The sequence below is a fragment of the Pogoniulus pusillus genome, chromosome 12 (assembly GCF_015220805.1).
Source record: "Pogoniulus pusillus isolate bPogPus1 chromosome 12, bPogPus1.pri, whole genome shotgun sequence".
Lineage (NCBI taxonomy): Eukaryota > Metazoa > Chordata > Aves > Piciformes > Lybiidae > Pogoniulus > Pogoniulus pusillus.
The window spans coordinates 30392747-30407957 of record NC_087275.1 but is presented as its reverse complement, the minus strand read 5'-3'; the positions used below and the strand labels follow the sequence as shown (position 1 = coordinate 30407957).

The 15211-nt window shown below is 49.1% G+C and overlaps 1 protein-coding gene across 2 annotated transcripts in view; it reads left to right on the top strand.

Annotated features, from left to right (window-relative positions):
• PTCHD1 (patched domain containing 1) overlaps positions 1-15211 on the top strand; it is a 41447-nt gene that overhangs the window by 14923 nt on the left and 11313 nt on the right. For both annotated transcript variants that reach the window (XM_064152006.1, XM_064152007.1), the window contains exon 2: positions 3297-3957. In XM_064152006.1, coding sequence (XP_064008076.1) covers positions 3297-3957 — 661 coding nt within the window. The remainder of the gene's footprint in view (positions 1-3296; positions 3958-15211) is intronic.

Below are 15211 nucleotides of genomic sequence, written 5' to 3'. Positions count from 1 at the left end.
TTTGCCTCTCACCATGGCTAGTTCCTGCATTCTTACAGTACTGTGAGAAGAATCTGGTAGTTCATTTCTCAAACCTGTCATTCTAATGTCAATACTGAACTGTTGTTCTGTTGAAAATGAATCACAGAACGGTCTGGGTTTGCAAGGACCTCCAAAGGTCATTGGACTGCAAGTCCAATGCCCTCTTCAGTAAGCAGCAACATCTTCAACTAGATCAGGTTGCCCAGAGCCCTGTTGAGCCTCACTTTGAATATCTCCACTACTCCACAGCTTCTTAAATGTGGAAAAATACACTCTGAAGCTGCCAGAGAATTACAATAATAGATGAAAATACAGGAAGTTTATCAATCTTTGCCTAGATGATGTCATACTGAGGAACACAATCACAGAATGGCAGGGGCTGGAAGGGATCTCAGCCAGTCCAACCCCCTTGCCAGAGCAGCAGCACCTAGAGCAGGTCACACAGGAATGCATCCAGGCAGGTTTTGAATATCTGCAGAGAGGGAGACTCCACAACCCCCCTGGGTAGCCTGTTCCAGGGCTCTGGCACCCTCACAGGGAAAAAATCCTCCTCATGTTTACACAGAACTTCCTATGCCTCAGCTTCCACCCACTACACTTGTGCTGGCATCGGGCATCACTGAGACAGAGGTGCCATAAGGAAACTGATACCCATCGCAGGTGATGCACTTGGATTCGTGGGGGATTTTTGGTCAATAGGTCTAAAATGCCACGAAGCACATACTCAGCAGTGTGCAGGAGCCCCTGGCCTTTGCTCTGCTGGCTACCCCCTGTGCCACCTAGGAAAGAGGAGAGGGAGCCTTTCCCTACGCTTTGTGGGTATCCACCATGAAGGATGTCACAGCCATAGGGAGAATGTGCTCAGGCTTCTGGAGGTAGGTAACATAGCCTTGGCCTCAGCAGCAGCATCACAGAAACACTGAATTGTTGAGGCTGGAACAGACCTCTGAGATCATCCAGACCAGTCTATGGTGTAATACCACCACATCAACCAGACAGTGACACTAAGTGCCACATCCAATCTTTCCTTACCTCCAGGGACAGTACCTCCACCACCTCCCTGGGCAGCCCATTCCTGTCTCTAATTACCCTTTCCATCATGAAGTGCTTCCTAACATCCAACCTTAACCTCCCCTGGCACAGCTTCAGGATGCCCTCTTGTCTTGTCACAGGTTTCCTGGGAGAAAAGCCTGAGCCCTACCTTACTACAACTTCCCTTCAGGTAGTTCTAGAGCGTAATAAAGTCCCCCCTGAGTCTCCTCTTCCTCTTCATTAAAGAAGGTCTTCCTACTCTCTGCACAGCACAGAAGGAATGAAATAGTGATGGTGGTGGGTGAAGCCTGCACATTATACATGGAAAATATGCCCAAAAATCCCCATTTTGCACTTTGCTAAGGCTGCCAACATCAGCAAACTCAGTATTTTCCTTCTGAAAAATATTGCAGCCCCAGCCTATGAGGGCTATTCCCTTGCCATCTTTCAGATTTCCTGCTTCTTATCATAGAACCATAGAATCAAGCAGGTTGGAAGAGACCTCCAAGCTCAGCCAGTCCAACCTAGCACCCAGCCCTGCCCAACCAACCAGACCATGGCACTGAGTGCCCCAGCCAGGCTTGGCTGCAACACCTCCAGCCACGGCCACTCCACCACCTCCCTGGGCAGCCCATTCCAATGCCAATCCTTCTCCCTGCCAACAACTTCCTCCTAACATCCAGCCTAGACCTCCCCTGGCACAACTTGAGACTGTGTCCCCTTGTTCTGTTTGGTTGCCTGGCAGCAGAGCCCAACCCCACCTGGCTACAGCCTCCCTGCAGGCAGCTGCAGACAGCAATGAGCTCTGCCCTGAGCCTCCTCTGCTGCAGGCTGCACCCCCCCAGCTCCCTCAGCCTCTCCTCACAGGGCTGTGCTCCAGGCCCCTCCCCAGCCTTGCTGCCCTGCTCCAAACACCTTCCAGCACCTCAGCATCTCTCTGCAATGGAGGAGCCCAGAACTGGACTCAGCACTCAAGGTGTGGCCTGAGCAGTGCTGAGCACAGGGGCAGAATAACCTCCCTTGTCCTGCTGCCCACACTGCTCCTGAGCCAGCCCAGGATGCCATTCTTTTACTTCTTCTTCTTGGATGTTGACTAAAACAGACTCAGGAAAGGTTGCCCAGGTTTTCTCTATTTTCTTAGGAAGAGATGGTTATTTTGTTTGCCTTACTGATGTTCAGAAATAACTGACTGCACTTTGGATCAGAGCTCAGGCGTGGCAGATTTCAGAAGGATGCAAAACAACTTAGAAAGGAGGCTACACTAAACGCTGCTAGACCAAACAAGAAGCAGTAATAACCTGCAGGCCCTAAAATGAGAGGCCTCTCCTGATTGATAGGAGCTCTCAGACAGAGGAGGAGGAAAGCAGTGTCAGTGTCTGCCATTGCTTCCTTCTGACAACTTGGTGGAGGGAAGAGGCAGGGAATACCAGTGCAAAGTAAGTAATGCCAACTATCTTATTCCTGCAATGCCAACAATCTCCACGCGTAGGACATGCAGCTGTGGCCTGTCACAGAGCCATAGAACGGTCTGGCTTGGAAGGGACCTCCAAAGGTCATCCAGTCCAACCTCCTCTGCAGTCAGCAGGGACACTGAATCATAGAATTAGTCCAAGCTGGAAAGGACCTCTAAAGGTCATCTAGTCCAACCACCCCTGGGGTCAGCAGGGGCATCCTCAGCTAGATCAGGTTGCCCAGAGCCCTGTCAAGCCCTGTCCTTTACTCCAAGCAAGTGCTAGTCCCCTGCCCATGGCCAGCTGCCAGGCTGCCAGCACACCCCACATGGGTGACACCTCTGGTCACATTGCTCTTCTGCCTTCTGTACCTGAAGTCCAATCTGCCAAGAGATTAGTCTGGCAGTCCTGGGCATGTCCCCAGACACGGTAGGGCTGTTACACTTCCTTTTATCTTCACCCAGATGACTTGAAAGTGGGGGCTTGGGCTTTGTTGAGTCTCTAAAGAATCAGAGAGGGCAAACAGCAGAGGTATGTGGCACAGATGCAAGTCCCAGCACACCTGAGGTACCAGCAAAGGACAGGGGGGAATAACGCTGCCGTTTCCATGCATGTTTCCTTTCCTCCTGTATCGCAGTGAGCGCGCTGCTCGTGCTGCAGTCCCCCAGAACTTCTGTGGCTGCTGTTACTGAGCCGAGCTAGGAGAGGGACAGAGTGAGGAGCAGCTGTTGTGGCTGCTGCTGTGCGAGATGAACCGATGAGTAACGCCTGTGATTTCTCTTTCCCTTGTAGTTGCACTCTGCTGTGACCAGGATCCAAGTTCAAAGACCTGGTTTCAATTACACGTTTGCCCATATATGCATCCTGAACAATGACAAGACATGCATAGTGGACGACATAGTGCATGTACTGGAGGAATTAAAGGCTGCTCGCTCTTCTAACCGAACTAATTTTGCAATCACTTACCCGATTACTCACTTAAAGGATGGCAGGGAAGTGTATAACGGGCATCAGCTCGGTGGGGTTACTGTGCACAGCAAAGACCGGGTGAAGTCTGCAGAAGCCATTCAGCTCACCTACTACTTGCAGGCAATCAACTCCTTGAATGACATGGTGGCAGAGAAGTGGGAGTCCATTTTTTGTGACACTGTTGAACTTTTCCAGAAATCCAACAGGAAAGTCAAAATGTATCCTTTCACTTCTGCTTCGCTGAAGGAGGATTTCCAGAAGACCAGCAGGGTGTCACAACGCTACCTGATCACCAGCTTGGTCCTTGTGGTCACCTTGGCCGTTCTCTGCTGCTCCATGCAGGATTGTGTCCGCAGCAAACCCTGGCTTGGCCTGCTGGGATTGCTGACTGTGACCCTTGCCACTCTGACTGCAGCTGGGATCATCAATCTCACTGGTGGGAAATATAATTCCACTTTCCTGGGAATCCCCTTCGTCATGTTAGGTAACTATCTCCTCTCTCCTCTCTCTTTTATGTGTGTTGTGCCTCCCTGATGCGTTTCCCAGCAAGCAGAGAAGCATCGCTGCATGGCTTCTGGTGCCATCTCCCTGCAGCACAGCCCCGTGCCAGATCCATGCAGCCTCTTTTACTAAACTGTTTGGTCTGCACTGGGATGTTAAAATCCTGCCTGGGGCTCCGCTGTCGCACAGCACCCTGCCATAGGATGTAGTGCCAGCACTAGTGAGGAACAAGGACGTGCAAATGCTGTGCCTTGTGCAGAGGGGAAGCTCAGCTGCTGCTTTTCTCTGGGTGTTTGATTCTGTTTTGGTGGCCAGCGTGGCGGGGAGGCCTTTGCAGAGGTGCCCGTGCCGCAACGGCAGCGTCAGCTGTGCCAGCAAATCAAAGGGGCTGCGCGCTGGGCATTCACAGATTGCAGGCTCCTTCAGAGAGCAGGGCAGTGCTGGCCTGGCTTGGCAGGCACCTGTCCGTGGTTGGTTCTGGGTGATGCTTCTCCTAAAGCTCCTGTGCTGGCTGAGTGAGCGTAGGGACGGTTTCAGTGTCCTGGGGTGGAGAGCTTTGCCCCTCTGAGTCGGGCAGAGCCATTCATTGCGTTAGTGCCAGCGCGTACCGTGGCAGAGGGCTATGGAGGGAAGCAGAATCAGCCGCTCCCTGCTTCTGGTGCTGACAGAGACATCTTCATCTTCCCAGTTTTCATACCAAGGTAGTTGCATTTTGTTTTGTTTTCCTTGAGGGTAGGGAAGAGGAGAGAAGGGTGGTCAGCTTGCTCCCGACCCAGAATCAGCGCCCTCTCCTCCGTTTGGCACCAGGGCATTTTGTGGGAACGCTGCTGGCAGTATCCCAACGGGCAGGAGGACCAAACGAGAGCTCCGGAGAGTCCCTTTGCGTTCGGCTCACAGCCGCTGCGGAAAGCTTTGTGCCCCGTAGGTGTTTAATACCTCCTCGTTCGTGCCCATTATTCATTTGTGGAGAACAAAAGCTGGCATTGATTGGATCCCAGCTTGCCCAGCTGCAAATCAGAGGGGGCTCAGTGATGCTGCAGGTTTCAAGTGTAAGGAGGGTGTCTCCGCTGACTTAGTCACACCGTGCAGGGAGATGACACGTTTCAGCGCAGCTATTTTTAGACCCAGCAGCAGGTTCCTGTGCCGTGCCTGTGCTGTAGCTGTGGCACTGTTGCGCTTTAATTAAAGACTCCACTTCGGTGCATTGCACTAGCACTTAGCCTACAGAATACATCCAGTGACAAGGAGGGTTCAGCTCTCCTTTTCAGGTGGGGCCCGTGAAAATTAAGCTGTATCATAATCTAGATGAGATACAGCACAAGAAAGCCAAGGGTCAAAGAAAAGAGGTTTGCTTTCTGACCTGAATCTTTGGGTTATTTTCTGGTTTGTTTGGGGTTTTTTTAAATGGTTGTATTAGAAAATTCAATACCTCAAACTAAGTTGTCTGTGTTACAAAGGAGGGGGTTTCCAGATGTGTTGCAGGAGTAGCAGAAAAGCAGCCTAGATCCAGCCATAATGAAGTGAAAGTACCTGGGGAAAGCCACTCAAGAAATACAAAGTATTAGCTCTGTTTAGGGATCAAAGCATCTGCTTGCTAGGACAACCTTTCAGATCTGTAATTCACTAATAGTGACTTGCAGTCCTTGAAGACTTAGAGCTGAGAAGTTTGACTCTTCTATTTTAGTGCTCCTTTAGCTGCTGCTTTTCTCCCCCACCCCCCTTTTTTTTTTTTATAACTGAGTTCTTTTTTGGTTTTGCTTAGTTCAAGTACTCCAAAGGAGTACATTTCAAATATGCAGCTCAGCTCTCACTGTGAACAAGTCAAGATAGATCAGCCAAGTTTGTGTGAATCTTGCCTGCTTCCCCAGCTGCATGAAATCTCCTGAGGGACAGGAGTATCAACAGGTGAACAGAAGGCACTGAAGACATTCTGGAGGTTGTAGGGAGAACTGCTTTAAACCAGCAGGTAGCTGGAAAGGCAGAGGTGCCTTCTTATTTTTTCCTTGCAGTAAAATAGAAAGATCATGCATTTCAAAATTTATTTCATGCCTGCTTCAGGAAGGCTTGGGCAGACTGAGAGCTGGGCAAAGAGGAACCTCAGGAGGTTCAGCAGGGATAAGTGCGGAGTCCTGCACCTGGGAAGGAACAATAAACTGCGTCAGTGCAGGCTGGGAGGTGAACTGCTGGAGAGCAGCCCTGTGGAGAAGGAGCTGGGAGTGCTGGTGGGCAGCGAGTTCTGCATGGGACTGCAATGTGCCCTGGTGGCCAAGAAGGCCAATGGGATCCTGGAGGGCATTAAGAGGAGTATGGCCATCAGATTGAGGGAGGTTCTTCTCCTTCTCTACTCTGCCCTACTGAGGACCCACCTGGAATATTGTATCCACTTCTGGGCTCTCCAGTTCAAGAAAGACAGGGACCTACTGGAGAGAGTCCAAAAGGAGGGCTACAAGGATGCTGAAGGGAATGGAGCACTGCCTGATGAGGAGAGGCTGAGAGCCCTGGGACTGATTAGTCTGGAGAGGAGAAGGCTAAGAGGGGATTTCATCGATGTCTATCAACAGCTGAGGGCTGGGGGTCAGGAAGGAAGGGACAGGGACAGCCTCTGCTCACTTGTGCCCTGGGATAGCAATAGGGGCAAGGGATGGAAACTGCAGCACAGGAAGTTCCACCTCAGCATAGGGAAGAACTTCTTGACTATAAGGGTCCCAGAGCACTGGAGCAGGCTGCCCAGAGATGTTGTGGAGTCTCCTTCTCTGCAGACTTTCCAGAGCCATCTGGATGTGTTCCTGTGTGACCTGCACTGGATTCTCCTGCTCTGGCAGGGGGGTTGGACTCAAAGATCTCCAGAGGTCCCTTCTAATCCCTAACATCCTGTGATCCTATGTGCTGTTTTGTTAATGAAAGGTTGGCTTAACTCAGGGTAACTAAAGACTAGAGACACAAACCAGCTTCTCTTAGACCCTGCTGAAGCATTTCCACTTAATTTCAGTGATGATCAGATTAGATCATAGATTAACTGACCTTTAGAAAGCTAAAAGATTTCTGGATAGCTGTGTAGCCCCATAGCTATTACTCATAATTTCATGGCTAAAAGCAAAAAGTTAGACAGACAAAATGATTGCACTGGACACATTTCAGGCAAGGCCCTTTGCTGTTATAAATCATTAATGAAGTTTCCCCCGTTCATAGCCACTGAGGATTTTAAACTTTTCATCAACATCATGGAAATGGAGAAGGCAGAGGAAGATTCTCTGCAGACATCATCTGCTCTCTGCCACAGGACAGGATTCTGTCTTTCCTAACAGATGCTTCTTGCTCTGCACTTTGTCTCCTCCTTGGGCCCCTTCCACCTGTGTTTCACTGCCCTGCTGCTGCAGCATTTGCATCATGTCTAACCCCAAGTCCCCTTTTGTAACTCTGCTGCTCTCTTTATTTTCCTACTGCATCTGGAAAACGATTTTTTTGTTGTTTGCTTTGCATACTTGAGACCACTCTCACTTGGCCAGTCCTCTTCCCTGTCATCCCACATTTCCTCAAGACAATGCTTAGCAGACTTCCAGCAAGCTTCTTGCTTCTGGCTGCTCCACATCTCCTGTGGAATGCAGCGCCTAAATCTGGGTGTAGGATTCAGGCTGAGCCTTTCAGCAGCGAGCAGAGTAGGAGGATGATTTCACACATCTTGCATATGGCACTCCTGTTCATACATCCCCATCTGAAGCTCTGGGTTTTGGGGTTTTTTTTTCCCTCAGCAGGCTGAAATGGTTGGCATTTGGTGGTGCCACATGGCAATTCACAGATCCTTTGTGTCACTTTCTACCCTGTTTGGTTCCAACCAACGCACAGAGAGTTACCCTTGTCCTTGCTAAATTACAGTTTGTTTATCTCACAACCATTCCTCCTGTTCATTAAGTGCTATTTGAGACCATCACTACCCTTCTAAGATGCAGTAAGTGAAGCAGTGCTTGGCAATTAAATGCTTTTTTCCCCATGTTTTCACGAATGACTTCCTGAGTAGTTGAAATGTTCTGTCCAGTCATAAGCCCACTCTAAGAAGTCAGGCAGCAAGTCTGTAAAACACTCAAGTCAATGTGGTCTTTAATACTGGGTTTCATTCATTCTGTTTTCTGTCACATCCCTTCAGCTCCAGCCCTTTCCAAGAACAAACAAGCTATAGTTTGTTCTTGGAAAGTTACCTATAGTAAAAAAACTCCTATAGTTATAGGGGTAGTAGCCTCTGTAGGTGTTGAATCCTCAGCTTTTGACTCAACAGGACAATTTTCAGCTACACAGTTACCCTGGCTCACCAAGCTCAGGCTGTGTTAAGTGCAAGCAGAAAGATCTTTTGCCTACCCCAGCTATTAAAATATGGCATCCTGGTTTAAACACTTCATGCCTTGGTTTTAATCACCCTTATGGTAGTTTGTTTTCACTTGTTTCACTCTTAATCATAAAGGCAGGTTACTGTAATCCAGCTCACAAAAGGTAACTCATTAAGTCAGAATAACTCAGTCAGTGATCATAGAATGGTCTGAGTTGGAAGGGACCTCCAAAAGTCATCTAGTCCAAACCCCTCTGCAGTCAGCAGGGACATCCTCAGCTACATCAGGGCAAGCTGATTGCACATGGCCTGAGTAGGCACTGCTGTGATGATGTTTCTGTTGTGGCAGGTCTCTTTTTGGCCCTCATGCACTGCTTAATTGAACAGCAAAAACTGAAGCCAGGAGAGATGTTGCCTCTCTGCCTGTGGCCCAGGTCCCTGCAGAGGGGCTGTGCTGGGAGCAGGCTGTGAGAGGAGGGCAGGCTGGTTGCAGCCCATCTCTTCTCTAGGGATAGCTTGTCAAGTCACAGTGGGAACTTTTCAGCTCTGGGTTTACACAGGTACTTCTGATGTGAAAGTGAAGCCTGAGAGACCCGTGAAGCTTGGCAGGCTGCCACCATTTGTCTGGGCATAGTTTGAGTTAGCCTCTGTGGGGTTTATTTAAGTTACCAGTGTGTAAATAAGTCACGTGGAATACTTTGCTAAACTCAGGCTATTGAATTTTTGATCCTAAGGGCCAAAAATTCAATTCTTCCATTTGGGTTGAATTGTAACTAGCTGATTTACAGCACCAGCTGAAAAACAGAATCAAAACTCAGATTTCCTGTTGCCTGCTCCATTAAAAAACTACAGATGTTTGCTCTGGCACAGATGCTAATATATTCATCCTAAGTTTCCTTTACACATTAGAGGCTGTTTAATAACTGCCAATCCTTGGGAAAAAAAAACAACCTCAACCCCAAAAAACAACCTTATGTTACCAAACAAAACAGCAGCACAGTTTTTGGCATGAACTCTTCCTACTTCCCAGAGGTGGAGCACAGCATTTAGCTTAGGGACTCAAAAGAAAATTGCAGTATTGCTCTTTGCACTGAAGAGAAACCCAGCAACCTGTTTGCCATTGCTCCAGAAACTCCTACAGCTTGTTTGGGGGGAGGTGGAGCTCTTCAGCTGCCAAGTTCGTGAAAAGCACTGGCGCTGTGAAATCACAGAGGAATGCCAAGCACTGCCAGATACGGGCAGGGACGCAGGGACAGCTCCGTGGGCTTATATTTAGCCGCTGATGCTGGCAGGGGAAAACCAGTTAAGCAGTTACGAGAGCGGCTTGAGCTTGCAGCTTGCTGTAAACACAAACCATAGCCTGCCTCGTGTGAAGCTCAGCAAAACAGAAATGAATGTAAATACCTCTTCTGAATGCCTCCCCCCATCCTTCTGTTGTGTGCTGTGTGGCTGGTAGGCTGTTTCTGGGGAGGGAATGGGGAATGGTCAGCAGAGCAAGTCCAGGGAGGGATGACCCTATTACAAGAGCCCCTGTTACAAGAGGCATATGGATGTGCCAGAACATGTCCAGAGAAGGGCCACGAGGATGAACAGAGGGCTGGAGCTGCTCTGCTATGAGCAGTGACTGAGGGAGTTGGGGCTGTGTAGTCTGGAGAGCAGAAGGCTCTGAGGAGACCTTATTGTGGCCTTTCAGTATCTTAAGGAGGCTACAAGAAAGCTGGGGAGGGACTTTTTAGGATGTCAGGTAGTGATAGGACTGGGGGGGATGGACGGGGGCTAGGAAGGGAACAAAGCTAGAAATCGGTAGATGCAGGCTGGATGTTAGGAAGAAATTAGTCAGCATGAGGGTGGTACACTCTGGAAGGGGTTGCCCAGGGAGGTGGTGGAAGCCTCATCCCTGGAGGTGTTTAAGGCCAGGCTGGATGAGGCTCTGGATAGCCTGATCTAGGGTAGGGTGTCCCTGCCCATGGCAGGGGATTGGCACTGGATGATTCTTGTGGTCTCTTCCAACCCTGCCTGATTCTATGTCAGGGAAGGAGAAGCTGGAAGTGTCAGGCAGGATGCAGGCAAGGTCCTCCTGAGGTTCAGAGGTGGGTGAGGGGAAAGTCAGGGAGAGAAAGAGACCTCACAGGGCTGCATCTGTCAGGAGAGGACAGAGGAGCAAAAGAGATGCAGAACAATTTAGGATGTACCTGGAGTTACCAGGGCCCCTAGGAACACCTCACAGATGCAAAGTACTGATCCCTTCTCAGAAACACCAGTTCCTTGGATGCACACATTCTACATAGCTTGCCTGAGGGCAAACCAGGCTGTTGAATCACAAACAGAATGTGAGGGGTTGGAAGGGACCTTGAAAGATCATCCAGTCCAACCCCCTTGCCAGAGCAGGAGCACCTAGAGCAGATCACGCAGGAACTCATCCAGGTGGGTTTGGAATGTCTGCAGAGAAGAAGATTCCACAACCCCCCTGGGCAGCCTGTTCGAGGGCTCTGGCACCCCCACAGGGAAAGAAGTTTGCCTCATGTTTCCATGGAGTTCCTATGCCTCAGCTTCCACCCATTGCCCCTTGTGCTGGCACTGGGCATCATCAAGCAGATCCTCTTGGCACTCACCCTTTACATATTCATAAACATGAACGAGGTCACCCCTCAGGCTCCTCTGATCCAAGCTAAAGAGCCTCAGCCTCCTCAGTCTCTCCTTGTAAGGAGTGACCTGAAATGTCTGTACAGGGACTTCATGGATGCAAAACACTGGAGCAACAAAGGTGTGGTCTGAGGTCTCAGACAGGAAAGAAGGTCAGAACATTAGGAAACAGGAGAAGAGAGGTCAGTGTGTTTGGAGAAGGGAGAGGATTGCTGAAGGCTAGGGACAGAGAAGGCAAAATGTAGCTAAACCAAGCAGGGAAGCTAACAAGCAGCAGGAAAACCTTGTGAGGACAAGGGTGCTTGGGCCAGCAGCTGCCAGCACCTGTATCTCCCTGGCACCACACCTCAGTGCCAGTAAGGCACCTGGCCCAGCTCCTGCTTCCTTCAGTTTTCTGGAAGGAAGGTGCTGCTGGGGAATTGCAACATATGCCAGGGTTGTATACCCTAAAAGCATTCATTATGCTCTCCAGCAAGCACCAAGTGTTTGCTGTATTCAATAAACCACAAGTGTCAACACTGGTTACGTATGGAGAGCCTGAAAGAGAGAGAGAAGCAGCCCCCGTGCAGGTCTCCCTGTTGCCCTTCAGTGCACACACTGAGGCAGTGCACACACACACACACACAGATGTCTGACTTGGTGTAGTACTTTTCCACTCATTTTCCTGTTGTCACTTAATAAAAACGTGAAGTTTGCCAAGTCTCTCTTGTTTTTATTCCCCAAGCTCAGCTTTCTTGCTCTCCCTGTCTGGCTGCCCCTCTGCCAGCTCCTGGTGCCAGGGACAAGCCCATCCTCTCTCAGCTGGCTGCCTCGGCTTGTGCCCCTGCCCCTTTTTCCCATCTTGTCCATCTTGTTTGCAATCTGACCTCTCTCCCTGCCTCTCTTTCCTGATGCCTCTCACCATCTTCTGCTCTCCCTAAGCTTCTTTCCCCTTTTCTCTTGCTTTCCCCACTCTGCCACTTTGTTGTTGTTTGGGGCTTTTTTGATTTCTCTCCTGTCCTCCCAACTCCACAGCCACAGCTGGGCCCATTGCTCCTACCCTATATTCTTCAGTAACTTCCTTGGCTCTCAAGCAGGTCTCCACCATACCCTGCAGTGATATCTCACCTGCTTCAGCCTTACACCACTCATTCTTGCTTTTTTTCGTGCTGGTGCCCTGGAAGTACACTTGTTTGTTTTTTTTTCACTCCAGCTTTCACAGTTCAATCCTGCACAGCTCAGTTGCAGCCCTACAGCATTTTATGTTTTGTCCCTATCATTACTCTTCTAATAAATCAGTCAAATTAGTCTGGTTTTATCTACCTTGAGCAGAATTCCAGGCTTCTCACTTTCCTCTTTGTTCCTTTTTCCTCTCCTGAGTCTCCTCCTGGGCATTCTAAGCAGACAGGAATCTTCTGCAGTTCCTCAGGCATCACCTAGCATTTCTGTGCAGAGAAGAGCAGAAGTAAGCCCCTAGGCCACCCTTCCTCACTCAGTGTACCAGTGAGTCCTCTCACCAGTGTTTTCCACCCAAAGGCAAGGTGACCATCTCCTCTGCCTGCTGATCTCCCTCACTCCAGTTCTACAGAAGGATGATGCCCCAAGGCTCTTGAGGAATCCAAACACCATGAAGCCACAAATGCATGGGGAGAAAAGGGGATTAAAAATGCACACAGTGGCAGAGTACTTGAGACACTTGTGCCAGCCCTCTCCCTGCAGTGTAAAAGCAGGTGGCAGAGCTTGTCACCAGCCCTGTGTGATAGCCACACAGCCAACATGTGTCCATGTTCCCTCTTCACCACCACAAACCCCAGTGAAATCTCACACGTGTGCATGCTTCCTGGCTTCACAGGAGGGTTGATGACTCAGTACATGAAATGCCTTTTGGAAAAGGGGAGCTGTGTCTGTATGAAGTCAGCCCAGAGAACAGTTTAATACTGAACAAAGTGGTGTACACTCCTTGAGTGAGGCTGCCACTTGACTGGTAGTTCTCCACTATGCACTTCTCTCACATGAAAAATGTGTTGCAGATGATGCAGTGCATTTAATGAGCATTCAGTTATGCAAACAGGAGCAGACAGATGTTTTCATTTCACTGTCTTCATTCTTTTAACTGCAGGGAAGTCAATACATGCAGTAGTTTAGTGTAAGAGCTTGTCAAGAGAAGTCCCAAGCAGTCAAGGGTATGGAGAGTTTGGCTCTACCATCCTAATTGTCTTCAATTACTGAATTCCCTCAGGACTCTATGCATAGAGGCAGGAAATACTTTCTGGTCCACTTTGCAGTATACTGAACTGGGATGATCAAAGAGAACCAGGGGAAGGCCAGCAGGAACTGATCTGACTTCATTCTTGGGTCTTTCTTTGAGAGTGGTGGTCCCCATTTTGTGCACCTGATACATGTCATCCCCCAACCATGCAACAGACAAGAGCCTGGGGGGAGGAGAAGAGGGATGGGGCTTACCATTTTTAGGTCATGATACCTCTGCATTCTGGCAGAGAACACTGGTGGGGATAGATTAAGTTAAACTGGAGTAAATTAGGTGCTTGGTGGAAAGCCCAAGCTGAGTTCCAAAGATACAATGACTTAATTATTACTCTGTTTTCAGTTAAAAAAAAGTTAGGTCTGGTTGACTGCATAGAGCTGGGTGCTAGGTTGGACTGGATGAGCTTGGAGCTCTCTTCCAACCTGGTTGATTCTATGATTCTCTGATTCTGTGCTTTAACTGAAGCTTTGCAACTCTTTGAACATTGTTTCACATGCTTGAGCTGTAGATTAGGAGTAAGAGTCATGTTCAGCATCACTTGAAACATGAGAATTTAAGGTTATGCCTGAGAGGTTTTGGTTGCAGCTTTCTCACTAGGAAAGGGGACCTTGAAGTGTGGTAAACAAATCCATATCCCACTAGGAAAACCCTCACAGAAGCAATCAATATTTTGGGTTGTGGGCTGAGATATTTGAAATATGACTTTGCCCTAGATGTACTCAGGGTCTTACTCTGCCTTCAGGAATTGTCATGTCACTTGGCTGTTCTGTACCATAGTAAGCATTAACCTTGTGCAGATGGTCGCAGGTAGCTTTCATCCACCCTTAAGTAGTATATAATACATATATATGTGTGTGTGTGTGTGTGTGTGTATATATAAACTTTTCTTACATAGCATGCATAAAATCTGTCCAAAACTCAATAGTTTTCAGTTTTGCCTGCTGACAAGAATGTGAGCATGTGAGATGTGAGATGAGCCCAGTAGCACCTGCCATGTAATTCTGCATCTACATGAAAGTGTCCAAAGAAGGGTGACAAAGCTGGTGAGGGGCCTGGAGCACAGCCCTGTGAGGAAAGGCTGAGGGAGCTGGGGGTGTGCAGCCTGCAGCAGAGGAGGCTCAGGGCAGAGCTCGTTGCTGTCTACAACTACCTGAAAGGAGGTTATAGCCAGGTGAGGTTGGTCTCTTCTGCCAGGCAAGCAGCAACAGAACAAGGGGACACAGCCTCAAGCTGTGCCAGGGCAGGTCTAGGCTGGATGTGAGGAGAAAGTTGTTGGCAGAGAGAGTGATTGGCATTGGAATGGGCTGCCCAGGGAGGTGGTGGAGTCGCCGTGGCTGGAGGTGTTGCAGCCAAGCCTGGCTGGGGCACTTAGTGCCATGGTCTGGTTGATTGGGCAGGGCTGGGTGCTAGGTTGGGCTGGATGAGTTTGGAGCTCTCTTCCAACCTGCTTGTTTCTATGATTCTTGCTTGTCAGTGCATTCTTAGTGCAATGTGTACTTTTGAGTTAGAAAGGGCTAAGCTTGGCCAAACCAAGACTATTTCACAGAAGAACACAGAACTAATATGCTGCATTTCCAAAAGCAGTTTGAGACAGCTGATTCTGCCTCTCTGCTCTTGTGAGACTCCCATCTGGAGTACTGCATCCAGCTTTGGGGCACCCAGCATAAGAAGGGCATGGACTTGTTGGAGTGAGTCCAGATGAAGGCCTCTAAGATGATCAGAGATCTGGAGAACCTCTCTTGTGAGAGCAGATGGGAAGAGTTAGGGTTGTTCAGCCTAGAGAAGAGAAGGCTCTGGGGAGAGCTTAGAGCAGCCTTCCAGTAACTGAAGGGGGCTACAGAAGGCTGGAGAGGGACTGTTTACTAAGGCCTGCAGTAATAGGATGAGGAGCAATGGTTTGAAACTGAAAGAGGGTAAATTTAGATTAGAAGATGTAAGAATAATCAAACAGTGGAAGAGGTTGCCTGGAAAGGTTGTGATTGGCTCCACTCTGAAAGTGTTCAAGACCAGGCTGGATGAGGCTTTGAGCAA